This window comes from Muscardinus avellanarius (assembly GCF_963383645.1).
Source record: "Muscardinus avellanarius genome assembly, chromosome: 1".
NCBI classification, from domain to species: domain Eukaryota; kingdom Metazoa; phylum Chordata; class Mammalia; order Rodentia; family Gliridae; genus Muscardinus; species Muscardinus avellanarius.
Window position 1 is genome coordinate 99,292,672 of NC_137786.1, and position 21,434 is coordinate 99,314,105.

The 21,434-nt window shown below is 41.6% G+C and overlaps 1 protein-coding gene across 1 annotated transcript in view; it reads left to right on the plus strand.

The window, feature by feature from the left end:
• The window catches only part of PKD2L2 (polycystin 2 like 2, transient receptor potential cation channel), a gene marked incomplete at both ends in the record, with an annotated part of 58,347 nt that overhangs the window by 29,883 nt on the left and 7,030 nt on the right, over positions 1–21,434 (plus strand). The window contains 7 exons of the mRNA XM_080710337.1: positions 4,024–4,252; positions 5,894–6,064; positions 6,544–6,725; positions 11,850–11,970; positions 12,895–12,996; positions 15,509–15,570; positions 19,062–19,119. Of these exons, the coding sequence (XP_080566463.1) occupies positions 4,024–4,252; positions 5,894–6,064; positions 6,544–6,725; positions 11,850–11,970; positions 12,895–12,996; positions 15,509–15,570; positions 19,062–19,119 (925 nt within the window). The remainder of the gene's footprint in view (positions 1–4,023; positions 4,253–5,893; positions 6,065–6,543; positions 6,726–11,849; positions 11,971–12,894; positions 12,997–15,508; positions 15,571–19,061; positions 19,120–21,434) is intronic.

Consider the following 21,434-nt stretch of genomic DNA (forward strand, 5'->3'; position numbering starts at 1 on the left):
GGAACCCAGGGCTTTTCTACCTCTGGGCTATACTCCCAGACCTATTTTATATATTTATTTTTATTTTTATTTATTTATTTTTTTTTTGGTGGTACTGGGGTGGAACCCAGAGGCTTTCTACCTCGAGGCTATACTCGACCTTTTGGAAACAGGGTCTCACTAAGTTGCTGAAAGCCTCACTAAGTAGCTGAGGCTGGCTTTGAACCCATGCGATCCTTCTGTCTCAGCCTCCCAAGCGCGGGGATTACAAGCGTGCGCCACCACGCCCGGCTGTATATTTATATATTATATATATATTTTATATATATTTATATATTTTGAAAGTATATTTATATATATTTATATATTTTTTATTTTTTTGGTGGTACTGGGGTTCCTGGAAGCCCTTCTACCTCCGGGCTACACTCCCAGACCTATTTTTTATATTTTTATTTGGAAACAGGGTCTCCTAAGCCAGCGCATGCGTCTGGCTTCGAACCTGCGCGATCCTCCTGTCTCCGCCTCCCAAGCGCGGGGATTACAAGCGTGCGCCACCACGCCCGGCTAAATGTTATTTTTAAGAAACTTCAGCAGTTTCTTTTTTCTTTTTTGCAGTACTAGGGATACAACCCAGGCCCTTGCACATGCTAGGCAAGTGCTTTACTACCGAGCTACATCCCCAGTCCTTTTTATTTATTTATTATTTTGAGGCAGGATCTCACCAAGTTGCCCAGGTTGGCCTCATACTTGCAAGCCTCCCGCCTCAGCCTCTCCATTGGCTGGGATTTAACATGTGCCCCGTGCCTGGCTACTTCAGCAAATTTTGAAACTGTTAACTGATATATCTAATCAGTACTTGTATAGAGGTGTGTTGTTTACACTGAAACATTATCGATTTATTTTTCTTTTTACATCAGGCAAACTAAACGGAATTCTTGGTGTTTTCTCCTTTTGTTTGTCAGGCTGCACTTCAGATTATAATACTGAGTTTCATTCATTCCACTCACAGATTCAACACCAACCACATAAATGCAAGATGTGACAGTTCTGCTGCTCCTGGGTTGAGTCAGCTTTGTTGTTTATTTGGACAGGACTTTATTCCAGGGCCAATAAATTTGCTAATATCTTTAGGTAGGAATAACTGCCTTTTAATTTCATGATAGAAAAGCTGTTCTTTAAATTACTGTCAGTTCTTATCTAAGGTTGTGAGGAACACTAGAAATACAGTAAACAATCTCAAAAGATTTTTTTTTTTTTTGAGTGGTACTGGGGGTGGAACCCAGGGGCTTTTCTACCTCCGGGCTCTACTCCCAGACCTATTTTATACTTTATTTGGAAACAGGGTCTCACTGAGTTGCTGAGAGCCTCACTAAGTAGCTGAGGCTGGCTTCGAACCTGCACAATCCTCCTGTCTCAGCCTCCCAAGCGCGGGGATTACAAGCTTGTGCCACCATGCCAGGTAAGAGTTTTTTTATATTTAGTATTGGAATTAATTAATTTTTTTTTAGCAGTGAGGATTGAAACCAAGGCCTCACACAAGCCAGGCATGTGATATGCACTGGAAATTAATTCCCAGACCTGGAATTAATTTTTATACTTTTGTTTGCATAAGTCTTTGTATTCAAAAATCAAATGCTTAAACAGAAAATGCTTGTTTAAGTAGGATATGTGGCTTTGACATTTCGAAACAACAGGTATCTCGTAAATTAATGGGGGAGAGTATGTTTTCTCAATTTTGAAATATTCAAGAAGTGTGTGTGTGTGTGTGTGTGTGTGTGTGTGTGTGTGTGTGTGTGTGTGTGTTGGGGAGGTAATAGGGATGGAACCCAGGAGCATTCTACCTCCAGATTATACCCCAACCCGATTTCATTTTTTTTTCTTTTAATCTTGGTACTGGGGATGGAACCTAGGTGCATTCTACTTCCAAGCTGCACCTCCAGCCCTATTTTTTATTCTTTATTTTGAAACAGGCTTTCACTGAGTTGTAGAGGGCCTCACTAAGTTGCTGAGGCTGTCTGTGGACCTGTGATCCTCCTATCTCAGCCTCCCAAATGCTGGGATTACAAATGTGTGCCACCATGCCCAGCTAAGAATTATGTATTTTGAAGAGTCCTAACAAATAAGAGTAACTACAAGCCAGGCATGGTGGAGCACGCTTGTAATCCCAGCATTCATTAATCCCAGCATTCAGGAGGCTGAGACCAGAGTATCGTGGTTCGTGGCCAGCTTCAGCTACTTAGTGAGGGCCTTGGCAACTCAGTGAGACCTGGTTTCAAAATAAAGAATAAAAAATAGGGCAGGGGGTGTAGCTTGGAGGTCGAATGCCCCTGGGTTCCATCCTCAGACCCGCAAAAATAAATAAATAAATAAAAGTAACTACAATATAGCATTTTCTTGAACATTTCATTATCCAATAGAGATTAATTAGTATTCTCAGTTATAAATGAGCAATCTGAACAAAAAGTAGAATGAATGTCTGGCTAAAATCACATCTTTTGCCAGGTGTGGTTGTGCACACTTGTAATCCTAGTACTTGGAAGACTTGGGAGACTTGAGACAGGAGGATTGCAGGTTCCAGGCCAGCCTCAGCAACTTAGCCATACCCTGTTTCAAAATAAAAAATAAAATAGGGTTGGGAGTGCGCTCAAAGTTAGAATGCCTCTGGGTTTAATCCCCAGTATCAAAACAAACATAAAACAAACCAAAAAATATCACATCTTTCCTATTTACTTTTTTTTTTTTTTTTTTTTTTTGGTGGTACTGGGGTTCCTGAAACCCTTCTACCTCTAGGCTACACTCCCAGACCAATTTTTATACTTTTTTATTTGGAAACAGGGTCTCTTAAGCCAGCAAGGCAGGCTTCGAACCTGCGCGATCCTCCTGTCTCCGCCTCCCAAGCGTGGGGATTACAAGCGTGCGCCACCACGCTCAGCCTTACATTGTTTGTTTGTTTGTTTGTTAATTTACCTCTGTGACTATTCAGGGTATATATTAAAAAAAAAAGTAGAGCCAATAAGAAATAAGCAAACCTACTAGAATTTTTTGGTGGTACTTTTTGTTTACTTTTTTTGTAATTTTAGATTTTTATACTTTTGTTGGTGCATCATAGTTTGACATCACAGTGCAGTTTATAGTGAGTGGCCTGCTGGGCTTTCTCCACCACCTCCCTCTGCACGGCCCCTCCCCATGTGGGACACGGAGACTGGCACTAGTGTTCGCACATATGTGCATAACACCAGTGAAGTGCTTCCTTCATTAACCCTCCCTCTCCCCCACCCCAGATCACCTCCCAAAGCCCTCTTAGATCCCGATTACTTCCTAGTTTTTCATGAGAGAAAACCTATGACCTTTTACTTTCTGTGACTGGCTAATCTCACTTACATCCATTTTCCTGCAAATGATATAATTTCGTTCTTTATTGCTGAGTAGAATTCTGCTGTGTGTATACCCATAGGTTTGCAATCCATTCATCTGCTGATGGAAACCTGGGTTGGTCCATCATTTGGCTATTCTGGATTGTCCTGCTATAATCATGGATATTAATGTATTGCTATATTATTCTGACTTCAGTCTCTTTGGAGAGATTTATTTATTTATTTGTTGTGGCACTGGGGATTGAACCCAGGGGCATTCTACCTCTGAGGCACATCCCCAGCCCTATTTTATTTTTATTTTGAAACAGGCTCTAAGTTGATGAGAGTCTCACTACTTGCTGAGGCTGTCCTTGAACCTGTGATCCTCCTGTCTCAGTCTCCCAAGTACTGAGATTACAGGCTTGTGCCACCATGCCCAGCTCTCATTTTTTATACTGAGATAGGGTCTTGCTTGTACTGCACTCAGTTATCTTGTCTCAGCCTCCCAAGCACTGTGATTACAGGCATCCACCACCACACCTGGCTAGAAAAAAGTTAAAGTGAATACATGACTTCAAGGAAACAGGTTTTATACAAAATAAATAATTATCTTTAATATATACATCATTGTTGATTAGAAATTTCACACTGAGCTAAGTACTAAAATACTTTCACAAACCTAATTTTACAGATTGGTGGCAGAATTTCCTGCAACTGGAGGAATCCTTACTTCATGGCAGTTTAACTCTGTAAAGCTCCTCAGATATGTTAGCTACTATGATTATTTTATTGCATCCTGTGAAATTATATTTTGTATTTTTCTTGTTGTCTTTACAACACAAGAAATAAAAAAAATGAAAGAATTTAAGTCTGCCTATTTTAAAAGCTTTTGGAACTGGCTAGAATTACTACTTTTGCTGGTAAGTATATATATATAGTTGAAGAGGATTACATCTGAGTCTATTAATAAGGGAGGTGTGAGAAACAGAATTTTTTTTGTGTGTGGTACTGGAACCCAAAGGCTTTCTACCTCCAGGCTACATTCCCAGACCTATTTTATATTTTATTTGGCAAGAGGGTCTCACTAAGTTGCTGAGAGCCTCACTAAGTAGCTGAGGCTGGCTTCGAACCTGTGTGATCCTCCTGTCTCAGCCTCCCAAGCGGAGGGGATTACAAGCGTGCGTCACCACGCCCAGTGAGAAACAGAATTTTTAAAATTCATCTCAGATTTTTTTTTTTTTTGGTGTGTGCGGGTCTGGGGTTGGAATCCAGGGGCATTCAACCTCCAGGCTACACCCCCTGCCCTATTTTTTATTCTTTATTTTGAAACTGGGGGTCTCACTGAGTTGCAGAGGGCCTCACTAAGTAGCTGAGGCTGTCTGCGAACCACGATCCTCTGGTCTCAGCCTCCCAAATGCTGGGATTACAAACATGTGCCACCACGCCTGGCTCTCAGATTTATTTTGAAAGCTGTAGGTAGCTAACATAAAATGAACTATTGGAGAACATAAAAATTGTGTGTATTCTCAGAAGGGATAAACTTTTTTTTTCTGATATAGTCCTTGGGAGGGCCAGGGTAAACCCAGAGAAGAGGATTTTATAAAAGTTATAGTTTTTTTTTTTTTTTTTTTTGGTACTGGAGATTTAACCCAGGGGTGTTTTTACCTCTGAATTATACCCCCCCATCCTTTTAATTATTTTTAAAACAGGGTTTTGCTAAGATAACTGCATACTGGCCTTGAACCTATGACCCTTCTCTCTCAGCCTCCCAAGTACTGGGGTAACAGGCATGTGCCATCATTCCTAGAAAACATTATAATTTAATGCACACAGTAGATCTCCCTACCACAATAAAAAAAAAATTATTCCTGCAGGTTTAGTGGTGAACAGCTGTAGTTCCAGCTACTTGGGAGCCTAAGGAAGGAGGGTCACAAGAGTTTGAGGCCAGCCTGGGCAAAGTAGTGATACCCTGTTTCAAAATAAAAAAATCAACAAGGTGATGCATGCCTGTAATCCCAGTATTTGAGAGGCTGAGACAGGAGGATGACAGATTCAAGGACAGCCTCGACAATGTATCGAGACTCTCAGAAACCTAGGGAGACCCTGTTTCAAAACAACCAAAAATTTAAAAAGGGCAGCGGTGTAGCTCAGAGGTAGAACTAGCTGCCAAGGTGGCTAACGCATTCTAAAAGGGTTTATATTTTGTAATTGTAAATTTGATTTCTTGTAGTAGTATATAGTAGAAAATACTAAACTTTTAGATATGCAGAACATACCTTATGGCCTCGTCAGAGTGACATAATAATTTTATACATTTGTGCTTCACGACTCAAAGAAGTAGGTAGACAGATTAGGACGGCTAGGGAATTTGTGTCGCCGTGTTTATGAAAATTCTGCTACTTTAGGCTTCTTTAGGTGGAGAGCCGTAAAAGCCCATGTCCTGTCTTTCCCTCCCTTTTCATTAAACTTCTGAAGAGCTTTTTCAAGTGTTTCTTCTAGGCTATGAGAGATTTAGGTGTAGAAACAGTCTCTAATTTAATCCTTCTTATTTTCCCTTCTAGTTGTGTTTTGTGACTGTTTCCTTCTATACATACTGTCATATACAAATTTATTTCTTACTTGGAAAGCTGTTGGAGAGTACTGAAAAATATTCAGACTTCTATTTTCTTGCATACTGGTACCTTTATTACAACAATATAATTGCTATTACTATCTTCTTTGCATGGATAAAGGTATTTATATATTATATTACATAATGTTATGAGAGTATAATAGGAACTTAAACTATAAAGTTATGAGAAGCAAATTTTCTCAACTAGTAAGTGATTTTAAAAGTAGTTTGGCAGCCAGGCGTGGTGGCGCACATTGTAATCCCAGTGCTCGGGAGGCTGAGACAGGAGGATCGCGGTTCACGGACAGCCTCAGCTACTTAGTGAGGCCCTCCGCAACTTAATGAGATCCTGTTTCAAAATAAAGAATAAAAAATAGGGCTGGGGTGTAGTTCGGAGGTAGAATGCCCCTGGGTTCCATCCTCAGTACCGAAAAAAGTTTGGCCTTTAAATGATGGCCGGCAAATCCTCAGACACCCTTGGTTATCACTAAATTCCTCCTTTGATTTGAAGCAGAATTCTTCTGAAATTAATTTAATTTACTCTAAGTAATTAGAATTTTTGATATTGTACTCTTTTCAATTAAATCTGTTCTTTTCCAGATATTCAAATTCATAAGCTTTAATAAGACAATGTCTCAGCTGTCATCAACCTTGTCCCGCTGCATCAAAGACATAGTAGGATTTGCCATCATGTTTTTTATAATATTCTTTGCTTATGCCCAGTTAGGATTTCTTGTTTTTGGATCACAGGTTGACGACTTTTCTACTTTTCAAAATTCCATGTAAGCTCTTAGTATAAATATCATATTTTCTATGTTTTCTAAACAAAAATCATGGAAAGGCCTATGATAAGTGATATAGAAGACGTAGTTAAGTTAAACTTGGTTCAGCATTTTCATTAGTGGTTAAATCCCTGACAAACTTGACATCAAAAAACCCAAACAGATGGTGGTATCCATTTTTTAAAAGTATTATTAGGTTAAGTTAGAAAAAATAATTTTTTGACGCCAGTTGTGGTGGTGCATGCTTGTTTTGTTTTGTTTTGTTTTTGTTTTTTGGGTTTTTTTTTTTTTTTTTTTTTTTGGTGGTACTGGGGATGGAACCTAGGGCCTTTTACCTTTGGGCTACACTACCAGACCTATTTTATATTTTATTTAGAAACAGGGTCTAAGTTGCTGAGAGCCTCATTCAGTAGCTGAGGCTGGCTTTGAACCTGCGCGATCCTCCTGTCTCTGCCTCCCAAGCGCGGGGATTACAAGTGTGCACCACCACGCCCAGCTTTATTTTTTGTTTTTTAAAAACAGGGTCTCATGAGCCGGGCATGGTGGCGCACGCTTGTAATCCCACCATTTGGGAGGCTGAGACAGGAGCATCTGGGTTTGCAGACAGCCTCAGCTACTTAGTGAGGCCCTCTGCAACTCAGTAAGACCTGGTTTCAAAATAAAGAATAAAAATATAGGGCAGGAGGTGTAGCTCAAAGGTAGAATGCCCCTGGGTTCCATCCCCAGTACAAAACAAAACAAAACAAAACTTAGAAAGATCCCATTTCCAAACAAAAAAATAAAACAGGGCTGGGGTGTAGCTTGGGATAGAATGCCTCTGGGTTCAATTACCAATACCACAAAAAGGAAAAAAAAGACAGCTATTTAAGATTTTGTCTAAGAGGCCTGCCATCTGGTCTTTCTCAGGGACAGAGTCAGTCTTTTCCTTCAAATGTGCCTCACTTCCCCACACTCCCCGTTTCTGTATCGGTGCTTTTTGTGGCTTTCTCCATTTAGACTCTGTATGTGTATGTCCTGTTTTGTTATTTTTGAAAATTCAAACCAGGATTTTTTTCTTTCTTTTTTTTTTTTTTCCTTCGGTACTGGGGACTGAGCCCAGGGACATTGTACATCTGAGCTACACACACCCAGCTCAAACCAGAATTTGAATCTAATATTGTCATAACTGGAAATCAGATTCTATCCTTCCCTAGGGTTTTCTTGGCTTTTTTTTTCTTTCTTTCTTTTTTTGTGGTGCTGGGGATTGAACCCAGGGGCATTCTACCTCTGAGGTATACTTTTATATTTTGCCTTTTATATTTTAAATTTGGAAACAGAGTCAGTCTAAGTTGCTAAGAGCCTCACTAAGTTGCTGAGGCTGGTTTCTAACTTACGGTCCTCCCGTTTCAGCTTCCCAAGTACGGGGATTACAGGCCTGTGTCGCTGTGCCCAGCTGCTGGGCATTTTTTGCTGTTGTTTTTTGGTTTTGATTGTTACAAACTGCCTCCATGCTGAGGATTAGCTCAAGTCATAAATTTAAGTTCTGTTCAGACCTTCCCTGAGCCTGCGCCTTTCTCTGGGCATGTACATTGACTTCCTAACTTCACTCTTCGTATGACATTGGGTTTTTTTTTTGTGTGTGTGTGTGTGGGTGGGTCTGGCATGGAATCCAGGGGCATTCAATCTTCGAGCTATACCCCCTGCTCTATTTTTTATTCTTTATTTTATTTTATTTTTTATTTTTTTGGTGGTACTGGGGTTCCTGGAAGCCCTTCTACCTCTGGGCTGCACTCCCAGACCTATTTTTACATTTTTTTTAAATTTGGAAACAGGGTCTCCTAAACCAGTGCACGCGGCTGGCTTCGAACCTGCGCGATCCTCCTGTCTCTGGGGATAGAACTCAGGGGATCACACAGGTTCGAAGCCAGCCTCAGCTACTGAGTGAGGCTCTCAGCAACTTAGTGAGACCCTATTTCCAAATAAAATATAAAAAAGGTCTGGGAGTATAGCCCGGAGGTAGAAACCTCTGTGTTCCACCCCTAGTACCATCAAAAAAAAAAAAAAAAAAATAGGTCAGGGGTGAAGGCCCCTGAGTTCTATCCCCAGTACCACATAAATAAACAAACAAATAAATAAATAAATAATAATATTGCAGTAGCCAGGCGTGTTACTGGGAGGCAGAGGTAGGAGGATCGCAGGTTCGTGGCCAGCCTCAGCTACTTAGTGAGGCCCTCTGCAACTTAGTGAGACCTGTTCCAAAATAAAGAATAGAAAATCAGCTGGGGTGTAGCTCAAAGGTAGAGTGCCGCTGGGTTCAATCCGCAGTACCACAAAAATAGAAACAAAATATTGTACTGGCAGAATCTGGCTTACGTACCTATTTTGAGCTCTGTAGTCTATTAAAGAAGGCCTACTGCTTTCAGGTTAAGGCAATAAACTGTGGCTAATTTTGGTCACTTTTCAGCTCTTTGCTCAGCAGTAACTATGCAGCCCCAGCCTCGAGGCGAGAAGTCACACACTGTTCCTGGAGCTGCTGCCCGTGGCTTGCAGGAGACAGGGTGGCCAATAGATCATGTCCTCCAAATACTGGGCTTCCAAGTTCTGACTGTTGATTGGTGCTTTGGACCAAACGCAGACACAGACGTGAGCAGCCACTGTTGCCCCCGCACCCGCCTTTGCTAAAAGTCTCTCCCCTTGAGCGGAAGCGATGTACTTGTGGATTTAAAGGGCTGGCATCTTCACCCTCACCTACTCCCACTTTACTTTTCTCTTTTTCCCCTTTGGGAAGCCAAGCATTAAAGACTAGAACATTAAAAAACAACGTCCTAGCCGGGCGTGGTGGTGCACGCTTGTAATCCCAGCATTCGGGGGGCAGAGACTGTAGGATCGCGGTTCGCGGACAGCCTCAGCTACTTAGTGAGGCCCTCTGCAACTCAGTGAGACCCTGTTTTAAAATAAAGAATAAGCCGGGCGTGGTGGCGCACGCTTGTAAGGATAGGCCTAGGGATCTAGCTCAGAGGTAAAACACCCCTGGCTGGGTTTTACCCCCAACACACACACACACACACACACACACACACACACACAGAGTAGAAACACTAAAACAGAAACTATGTACCACAAAAAATTATTCTCCTATGAAGAAAGAAAAAATATTTGATTCATGGTGAGACTTTTATTAGTCTCCTTTCAATTCAGCATTTTCTCTTTTATGTAAAACATGACGATGCAGTGTTAAAAGTATGGTTTAGTTGGGGCTTACCTAGGAACTAGGATGGAATTCAAGACAAAACTGGGTTCTAGGACTATTTGAATGTGTTTCTTCCTTCATTGTAGCCAGCCCTTCGCTCCCTTGCATGTGGTCAACAAAAGCAATGAGACAAGAAGCCTCTCCCTTTTGCCTGAACAGTCATGAAGCATATCAACATACTGTTAAAAGCGTTTTCCCAGACACTTCCTCCTATTTTAGCCTTTCGAGTACTGGGATTGCAAGCGTGTACCACCACGCCCAGCTTTATTTATTTATTTATTTTTTGGTACTGGGGATGGAACCCAGGGGCATTCTACCTCTGAGCTATACCCCCAGCCCTATTTTTTATTCTTTATTTTGAAACCAGGTCTCACTGAGTTACAAAGGGCCTAAGTAGCTGAGGTTGTTTGTGAACTGTGATCCTCCAGTCTCAGCCTCCTGAATGCTGGGATTACAAACGTGCGCCACCATGACCGGCTCCTCCAGACCTATTTTATATTTTATTTGGAAATAGGCTCTAAGTTCCTGAGAGCCTAAGTAGCTGAGGCTGGCTCCAAACCTGCGATCCTCCTTGTGTCAGCCTCCCAAGTACTTGGATTACAGGCATGTGCCACCACGCCCAGCTTCCAGCTTGGTTTTTTAATTTTGAAACAGGATCTCCCTAAGTCGCTGAAAGCCTTGCTAAGTCACCGAGGATGACCACAAACCTGCCATCCTCCTGTCCCGGCCTCCCAAGTTCTGGGGTTATAGGCATGCACCATCATACCTGGTTTGGAATATTTAAATGGTATTTAACACCAAAACTGAGTTTTTGTAGTTATTAGATAAGAGGATAAAATAAATCTCAGGACCATGTTGGAGGATCATCACCAGCCCTTGTTTGAGACTAGCAAGTAAGAAACTGTTGAAATCCTTTACAGAAGTTGAGGTGGTTAAGACAAAAATTAAACATGTCATTGAAATTAGAAAGTTTAAGCCAGGCACAGTGGCAAATGCTAGTAATCCCAGCATTTGGGAGGCTGAGACTGGAGGATCACGGTTCGTGGACAGCCTCAGCTACTTAGTGAGGTCCTCTGCAACTCAGTGAGACCCTGTTTCAAACTAAAGAATAAAAAATTGGGCAGAGCAAGCCGGGCGTGGTGGTGCATGCTTGTAATCCCTGTGCTTGGGAGGCTGAGACAGGAGGATCCCGCAGGTTCGAAGCCAGCCTCAGCTGGCTTAAGAGACTCTGTTTCCAAATAAAAATATAATATAGGTCTGGGAGTGTAGCCTGGAGGTAGAAGGCCTCTGGGTTCCATCCCCAGTACCACCAAAAAAAAAAAAAAAAATTGGGCAGGGGGTGTAGCTTGGAGGTCGAATGCCCCTGGGTTCCATCCCCAGACTCGCAAAATAAGTAAATAAATAAATAAATAAATAAGAATAAGAAATAAAGGGTTGGGTGTGTAGCTCAGAGGTAGAATGCCCCTGGGTTTCATCCCCAGTACTGAAAAAAAAAAAAAGTTGAGGGCTTTTGAATTTAGGTACAAGTTGAAAACCAACTTGTTGGACAAGGTGAAAGTAGTCTAGTTCTATAGGGGCACAGCTATGGTCAAGGAAGCCATTGCCAGTTTGTAAACAGGTATCTCAAGGTTCAACTCCTGTGGGTGAACGTTGAATTCATATTGTTTAAATAAACTGAAGCCTATCATTTCCTAAACTACCTTCAGCTGAAATAAGTCTTGCCTTTAGAGGAATTTGCTACATCATTTTATAGAAGGTGGTAGTAACATAACTAAAGCCAGAGTGTACGCCATATGCAATTAGACACTTTCCTAGAGACATCAGAACGCCCACGAGCTGTCATGCGTGTGCACAACAGGTGATGTTTTCTATTGTCTTTCTTTCCTCTTATCAAGATTTGCACAGTTCCGGATTGTTCTTGGGGATTTCAATTTTGCCGGCATCCAGCAGGCCAACTGGATCCTGGGGCCCATTTACTTCATCACTTTCATCTTTTTTGTGTTCTTTGTCTTACTGGTAAGAATGGCCACATATTTGACCCCTTTTTGTTTATATTTTTCTAGAAAAAAATGAAAGTACTAGTTTAGAAGATATTGTAGTATTACTGCTTACCTGTCAGAGCACTGACACTCACTAAGAGTGGCATGGACTCCTAATAATCCATGTGCAGTACAGTGACTATTAATGTTCTCAAAGTTGCCCAACGGGGAAGGTGATCCTAATAGTTAGCATAGAGGTATTTTAGCCAGGAAGGTGCTAAATCCTTTAAACAAGTAACTTTGAAGCCCAGGTCTCTTAAGGCTGGGGCAATCTGTACCAAGAGAATGAATTCAGGCATTAATATTCTGCCTATAATGCTATGGCTTTTGGCCTTGATGGCTGAATGTGCCCTTTTGTGATTTCTAGGAGTCACTAGGATGGGCCTCTCAGATAAATTCAGAATGTCTATTTTTGCTTTCTTTTCTTTTTTTTTTTTTTTTTTTTGGTGGTACTGGGGGTGGTATCCAGGGGCTTTTCTACCTCCAGGCTATACTCCCAGACCTATTTTATACTTTATTTGGAAACAGGGTCTCACTAAGTTGCTGAGGCTGGCCTCAAACCTGTGCGATCCTCCTGTTTCAGCCTCCCAAATGCGGGGATCACAAGTGTGCGCCACCATGCCCTACTACCTACATTTAATTTTAAAAGAGGGTCTCACTATTTGCTGAGGCTGTCCTTGAATCTGTGATCTTCCTGCCTTCCAAGTACTGGGATCACAGACATACACCACCACACCTGCCTCATTTTTTGAGACAGGGTTTTGCAAAGTTGCTGAAGCTGGCCTGGAATTTTTTATCTTCCTATATCAGCCTCCCAAATAGTAGGTTTATATGCCTGAGCCACTGGGCCTGGCTTAAAGTAAATTTTTATTGAAATAATTATTTGACTATTTCTCCTCAGAACATGTTCTTGGCAATAATTAATGATACGTATTCTGAAGTGAAAGCTGATTATTCAGTAGGCAGAAAGCCAGATTTTCAACTTGGTAAAATGATTAAAAAGGTATGTCAATTTTTTTCCTGACTATAATTCTAAGACAAGCTGTATTTGTTTTATACTCTTACAGGTCAAATAACATTTGAACCCCAAATAACCCCCCTTTGGGATTTTGTTATTTGATCCACTGTTACTCATATTTGCATTATTTCCCTACCAGGGAAGTAATGTACTCTCTCTGGCATAAGAAATGTAGCTGAAATTATTTCAGAGCCCCATATTTCAACTAGTAAGAGCTATTTACTAAATGTAAAGCAGTGTTGGATATTATAATAAGATGATTTCTTTCTTCCACCAGAATTTCAATTTAGAGACTGGTAAATTCCATCTTTCTTTTCTTTCTTTCTTTCTTTCTTTCTTTCTTTCTTTCTTTCTTTCTTTCTTTCTTTCTTTTTCTTTTTTTTTGTGGTACTGGGGTTTCTGGAAGCCCTTCTACCTCCGGGCTACACTCCCAGACCTATTTTATATTTTGTTATTTGGAAACAGGGTCTCTTAAGCCAGCGTGACTGGCTCCGAACTAGCACGATCCTCCTGTCTCCGCCTCCCAAGAGCAGGGATTACAAGCCACCACTTCCGGCTGTAAATTCCAATTTTCAAATTCAAAACTCAGGGTGCCTGCAGGCCTCAGTTTCCCCAGTCACTGCTAGCTTAGAAGCCCTGGTTAGATTCATCCTCTTGGCCCTTGTGCCAAGGCTCAGGTGCAGTCACGTCGTGGCCTGTGTGCTCATGGGCCCTGCCTTTATTTGCAACACCTATATTCCTGATACTAATTTTTTTTTTTTTTTTTTTTTTTTTTTGCGGGTCTGGGGATGGAACCCGGGGGCATTCGACCTCCAAGCTACACCCCCTGCCCTATTTTTTATTTTTTATTTTTTATTTTGAAACAGGGTCTCACTGAGTTGCGAAGGGCCTAAGTAGCTGAGGCTGTCCACGAATAGAGATCCTTTGTTCTTAGCCTCCCACATCCCAGCACCACCACACCCGGCCTGATAGTATGTTTCGAGCGCGGTGCCGTGCCTGCTCTTGCTCCTTTTGAGCCTTGCTCATGTTACTCTGTGACCCCTGAAATATTCCCGTGGCCTTCTGCTCTTGCTGACGTCCTATTCTCCTTGATAGGGTGGGGTCTGGCCTGTCCTCTGGACGTCTGCCTCAGCTTGAGTTGGACCGAGTCACGCATGCACTGGTCTCACTCCCCCCGCAGCTCCCCATCTCTGCACGCCCCGTGGTGTGAGCACAGGCATCACAGAGAAAAGCTGTGGGTTTAGTGGAGCTGAACAACTTTAAGAACTTTTTTTGGCGGTACTGAAGATTGAACTCAGAGGCATTCTACCTCCGGGTTACACCCCCAGTCCTATTTTTTATTTTTACTTTGAAACAGGGTCTCACTAGGTTGATGAGAGTCTCACTACTTGCTGAGGCTGTCCTCGAACCTGCAATCCTCCTGTTTCAGCCTCCCAAGTACTAGGATTAGAGGCATTTACTTCCATGCCTGACTCAAGAATTTACCTATAAAACTGTAAGATGACCTCTCTATAATAAGCTTGTGTTTTTCATCTTTTATCTCAATTATCATGTTGGTTGGTTACATGTATTTTGTTTTAATTCTACCTTTGAGCTATATGCCCAGCCCTACTTTTTATTCTTTATTTAGAAACATGGTCTCACTACATTGCAGAGGGCCTAAGTAGCTGAGGCTGGCCATGAACCTGTGATCCTCCTTCTCAGCCTCCCAAGTACTGGAATTACAAGTGTGTGCTACCACACCTGGCTTATATTTTAAATAACTATTTTTTTTTTTGTGTGTGTGTGTGGTACTTGGTGTGGAACCCAGGGGCTTTCTACCTCCAAGCTGTACTCCCAGACCTATTTTATATTTTATTTGGAAAGAGTCTCACTAAGTTGCTGATAGCCTCACTCAGTAGCTGAGGCTGGCTTCGAACCTGCATAACCTTCCTGGCCTCAGCCTCCCAAGCGCTAGGATTACAAGCATGCATCACCACGCCTGGCTTTATTTATTTATTTATTTATTTATTTATTTATTTATTTTTGGTACTGGGTTTTCTGGAAGCCCTTGTACCTCCAGGCTACACTCCCAGACCTATTCTTTTTTTTTATATTTTTTATTTGGAAACAGGGTCTCTTAAGCCAGCGAGGCTGGCTCCGAACCAGTGCGATCCTCCTGTCTCTGCCTCCCAAGAGCGGGGATTACAAGCATGCGCCACCATGCCCGGGCCACGCCTGGCTTTAAATAACATTTTTAATGCAGCAGGTATCAATACTTTTGAAAGGTTTGTGTGTTTTTACAAATCCACTTGTGATGCCCACTAAGAACTAACCCCTTTTGCTTCCTCACAAAGGCAAAAGGGTGGTGGCAAGGGGAAAGGACCATCACCACATTTTGCCTCCACATTTCTTTGGGGCAGCAGGGAAACATTTCATATGTTGTTTACCTTGATCAAACACTATTAATACGGGATATATTTTGATGAACTTTCAAACTATTTTCAATTATGCCCAGAGTTACCATAATGCACTTGAGAAATTCAAACTGAAGAAAGCTCAAAAAGATGACAAGAAAATGTAAGCTGACTTTTCTTAAAATTTTAACTTATCATTTATTTATTTACTTTTGCGGGTCTGGGGATGGAATCCAGGAGCATTCGACCTCTGAGCTACACTCCCTGCCCTATTTTTATTCTTTATTTTGAAACTGGGTCTGAGTTGCAGAGGGCCTCACTAAGTAGCTGAGGCTGTCCTCCACGATCCTCTGGTCTCAGCCTCCCAAATGCTGGAATTACAATTGTGCGCCACCACGCCCGGTTTTAACGTATCATTTTTTTTTCCGGGTCTGGGGATGGAACCCAGGGGCATTCGACCTCCGAGCTACACCCCCTGCCCTATTTTTTATTCTGTATTTTGAAACCGGGTCTCACTGAGTTGCAGAGGGCCTCACTAAGTAGCTGAGGCTGTCCGCGAACCGCGATCCTCCAGGTCTCAGCCTCCCGAATGCTGGGATTACAAGCGTGCGCCACCACGCCCGGCTTTAACGTATCATTTTAAAGTTCTATGCAAATGCTTAATTTATTACAGGTTATGTGCTGATAACCCTTTGTAATTTGAAGATATCATAAATAAAAAATGTGTTTAATACATTCAACCTACCAGACACCATGGTTTAGGCTAAGGTACCTTAAACATGCTCAGAACACTTACATTAGCCTGCAAGTTTGGCAAAATCAGCTAACAACAAAGCCTATTTTATAGTAAACTGAATAGCTTATGGGATTTATTGTATAACCTGTATCCGAGAAACACTGGCAACATAGCACACTGGAGAGTGTCAGCTGGTTCTTTCCCAATCGTCTGGCTGACTGGGAGCTGCAGCTCGATGCTGCTGCCCAGAGCGTTGGAGAGTTCTTACCACGTATTGCTAGTCTGGCAAATATCACAATTCAACACCCAAAGTATGCCGGGCGTGGGGGCGCACGCTTGAAATCCCAGCATTAGGGAGGCTGAGACCGGAGGATCGCGGTTCGCAGACAGCCTCAGCTACTTAGTGAGGCCCTCTGCAACCTAGTGAGACCCGGTTTCAAAATAAAGAATAAAAATTAAGGCAGGGGGTGTGGCTTGGAGGCTGAACGCCCCTGGGTTCCATCCCAAAGAAAGAAAGAAACAAAATCCAAAGCACGAGCCAGGCTTGATGGCACACGCCTGTGATCTCAGTACTTGGGAGGCGGAGACAGGAGGGCTGCAGGTTCGAAGCCAGCCTCTCATCGACCTATCCAGTACTTTCAAGGACAGGCTTAGCAGGTATTGAGACTTGCATCAACCTAGTGAGACCCTGTTTACAAATAAGAAATAAAATTGGACTGGAGTTGTAGCTCGAAGGTAGAATGTTTCTGAGTTTAATCCCCAGTACCAAAAGGGAGGGGGGCTGGCAGAATAGCTCAGAGTAGAATGCCCTTGGGTTTAATCCCCAGTACTGCAAGAAAAACAAAACACCCAAAGTACAGTTTCTACTGAATGCCTATCACTTGTGTATCATTGTAAAGCTGAAAAACCATAAGTTGCTCCTTGGTTACATCAGAGTCTGTATTATAGAGAAAACGTAAAATAAGAGTTGATTGCAAAACCACCACCATCCAATGTAGTGATTCTAAATACATTCTCAAAATATCCAGTAGTAGCCGGGCGTGGTGGCGCACGCTTGTAATCCCCGCGCTTGGGAGGCAGAGACAGGAGGATCGCGCAGGTTCAAAGCCAGCCACACGCGCTGGCTTAGGAGACCCTGTTTCCAAATAAAAATGTAAAAAATAGGTCTGGGAGTGTAGCCTGGAGGTAGAAGGGCTTCCAGGAACCCCAGTACCACACACACACACACACACACACACACACACACACACACACACACACACATACACACACACACACAAAAAAAAAAATCCAGTAGTGCTTAATTTCTGATGTCAGAAATTAATATAACTTTAAATTAAAATAGGAACTGGATGTGGTGGTGCACCTCTAATTCCAGTACTTGGGAGGGTGAGACAGGAGGATCACAGGTTCAAGGCCAGCCTTGGCAACTTGGCAAGGCTCTTAGCAACTCTGTGAGGTCCTGTTCTCAAATGAAAAATAAAATAGGGCTGGGACTGTAGGTCAAAGGTAACATACCCCTGGGTTCCATGCCCAGCACCACAAATAAATAAAATAAAAAATATAGGGCAAGGATGTAGCTCAGTGGTAGAGCACTTGCCTAGCATGTATGAAGCCCTGGGTTCAAAGTGTAGCACCACTAAAAAATTATTGTATTGCATGCCATAGCACTTAAAGAAACAATATTCTTTCTTTTTTTGGTGATGATTGAACCTAGGGCTTTGTACATATTAGGCAAGTATTCAGAGCTATACCTGAACTTGTTTTGATGACACTGGAGATTGAACCCAGGGGCATTCTACTCTAAGCTGTACCCCCAGCCTTATTTAAGTTAAAATTTGAAACAGCATCTTACTAGGTTGATGAGTCTCCCTACGTGCTGAGGTTGTCCTTGAACCTGCAATCCTCCAGTCTTAGCCTCCCAAGTACTGGGATTACAGGCATGCACCACCATGCTCAGCAGAAAAACTGTAAAAGGAAGCTGCGAGAAGAAAACCTAAGAAGGTAGATAGCCTTAATGTACATTAAGTACATTTGTTTAGCTTTCAAAATAAAAGTATTTTAGCCAGGCGTGGTGGCGCATGCTTGTAATCCCAGCATTCGGGAGGCCGAGACCTGGAGGATCGCGGTTTGTGGACAGCCGCAGCTACTTCGTGAGGCCCTCTGCAACTCAGGGAGACCCAGTTTCAAATAAAGAATAAAAAATAGGGCAGGGGCTGTAGCTCAGAGGCTGAATACCCCTAGGTTCCATCCCCAGACCCACAAAAAATAAAAAAATAAAAAATAAAAGTATTTTATTCATACTACTTATGGATAATACTTGTACTTAATATAAAACTTACAGTTACTGATTTATGCCAAAATGTTTCCCAGACCCAGATCTCTAGCAAAAAGGTGAACAGTTTTTTTGTTTTGTTTTTATGGTCCTGGGGGTGGAACCCAGGGGCTCTTCTACCTCCAGGCTACACTCCCAGACCTATTTTATACTTTATTTGGAAACAGAGTCTCACTAAATTGCTGAGGCTGGCTTTAAACTTTTGCAATCTCCTGTCTCAGACTCCCAAGTGCTGGGATTACAAGCGTGCACCACCACACCTGGCTTGTGAATAGTTTTTAACAGCTAGACATGTGATATTCTAAAGAAGCTATTAATTACATTTTCCAAACAACAACAACAACAACAACAACAACAACAACAACAACAACAACAACAAGCCCGGCGTGGTGGTGCACATTTGTAATCCCAGTACCTGGGAGGCTGAGACAGGAGGATAGCAGGTTCCAAGCCAGCCTCAGCAACTTAGTGAAGCTCTCAGCAACCTAGTGAGACGCTGTTTCCAAATAAATAAAATTGGACTGGAGGTGTAGCATGGAGGTTTTTTACTCTCATAAGCCTGATATTTATTTTATATTTCTAGTAGAAAAAGCAGCCGAGAGTTGGCAGAAGAAGCCAGAAGACAAGGCTTTGACGAAAATGTAAGATTTTAATTTTTTAATAAACATAAGTGGTGCTGCTTACAAAAATTAGAAATCTGCTTACAAAAAAAAAGAACATAATAATATTCTTTATTCAGAGCAGTAATGTCACATCCAAATAAGTCTCTCAGAATTGAGATAGTTTTTCATTTATTACAAACCATTTGGATTTCAGGTACTTCTCTCTGCCAAATGCCCTAGTCCTGCAGGCACGTACTCACTGTGGTTACCACACTGGGTATTTATAGTGCGTGTACTCTAATGAATTGAACATGGAATTTTTCTCTCCTATTCATCAATGTGATCAATTATTTTGACGGTTTTATTTTTTCATATTTAAAAACACTGCTGTTTTTGGTCATTTCTTAAATAAAAAAAAAAGCTCAAAAAGACAGCAGGGTTGGGAGACTAGAACAGGCAAACAAACATTGAAGTAAAGTTTCTCAGTGTCAGGAAAGGAAATTATAAAAACAGGAATGCTGAAGGGTAAGATAAACCTTGCAGTGCTGGGTTAGAACTGTAAATGTGTGTACATACACACGTATTTTCTAGTTCTGTCCACCGAGACACCCTAGTATTACCCACCTACCCACACTAGTAGCTATCTGAACTAGTAGCCAGATCTTGGTTATCAATTATATTCTCCTCTCAAAGAAACCCAGGTTCCTAATTGCTAGCCTGAAGAGAACAAGAAAAATCTGGAATATTTTGTTGAACCAGACAGTAAAATTGCTCCAAGAATGATGGAGACCTGTTAAAAGTCTGTAAGAGTTGGCATGAGGGGCTTAAAGTAGTCACATCTGGGTATATTTGAGCACTGTAATGAATACTGACTCAAAGCCCACTGAATAAAGTAAGGATTTCATGAGTCCGTAATGATCTACACATACAAATGGATAAAAGTCTCCACAAAATATTACAAAAAGAAGTAGTAATGTTAGGATGCAATCTAACCCACAGCAGTTTAAATAATCAAATGACTGTCATCCGTACTGGAACAAATCATATGCCATGAAATTGACATACCCTGTGTGACATCCCTGTCAAAGATGTATAACCTGGCCAATTTACCAACACATTGTCTCAAAATAAAAAGGGGCTGGGGAGCCAGGCATGTGGTGCATGCCTGTAATCCCAGTATTGGGGAGGCTGAGACAAAAAGATAATAGATGTGAGTCCAGCCTCAGCAAAATTTAGTGAGACCTAGTGTTTTTTTTTTTTTTTTTTTTTGTGTGTGTGGTACTGGGGTTCCTGGAAACCCTTCACCGGGCTACACTCCCAGACCTATTTTATGTTTTTATTTGGAAACAGGGTCTCTTAAGCCAGCAAGGCTGGCTTCAAACCTGCGTGATCCTTCTGTCTCCGCCTTCCAAGCGCAGGGATTACAAGCGTGCGCCACCACGCCCGGCCTGAGACCTAGTTTTAAAATAAAAAATAAAATGGTCTGATGTATAGCTTTGAGGTAGAATGGCCATGGGTTCAATTCCCAGTACAACAAAGAAAAAAATAAAGGAGGTGGCTGAGGATATAGATCAGTGGTAGTACACCTCTGGTCTCAATTCCCAGTACCACAAAAATAAACAAACAAAATAAAGAAGGAAAATCAGGTTAATGTGACATCATTCAACACCATAAATCAACACAGTAATATATAACCATATCTTCGAGAAAATAAAATGCAAGACAAGAATTTTTATGTCCATCCATTCAAGCAGTGCTTCAAAACATAATGGCTCAAGCCAGGCGTGGTGGTATACGCCTATAATCCCACCACTTGGGAGGCTAAAAAAAGAGGATCACAGGTGCGAGGACAGCCTCAGGAAGTATGGAGACTCTCATCAACCTAGTGAGACCTTGTTTCAAAATAAAAATAAAAATAGGGCTGGAGGTGTAGCTTGGAAGTAGAATGCTGGTTCAATCCCCAGCACCACAAAACAAAACAAAAAACATAAAGGCTCAAACATATGAGTTCAAAGAATGCAGTTTTTTTTTCTGGGAATTCTATTAGAGGATAAAATTGTGCCAACCAAGTGATGATTGGAAAAGCTTTAGGAAAAAAAAAAATGGGCAGAAAGGGATAAAGTAGAAAGGGCTGACTGGTTTGTATGTAATAACAAAAAGTTATCACATAGTTATCATTTAGAGTTAATAAACCAAGAAGAAAAAACAGCACATTTAAGAGTACAAGGTAAATAATAAGATACTATTTTATTGACTTTAAAACACACTTGTTTTTACATCTTAACATCTCTGAAATGAGAATGTGTCTTTAGTTAATGGTGTGCTAGTTTAACAGCATTTTCCCCCTAAGTGGT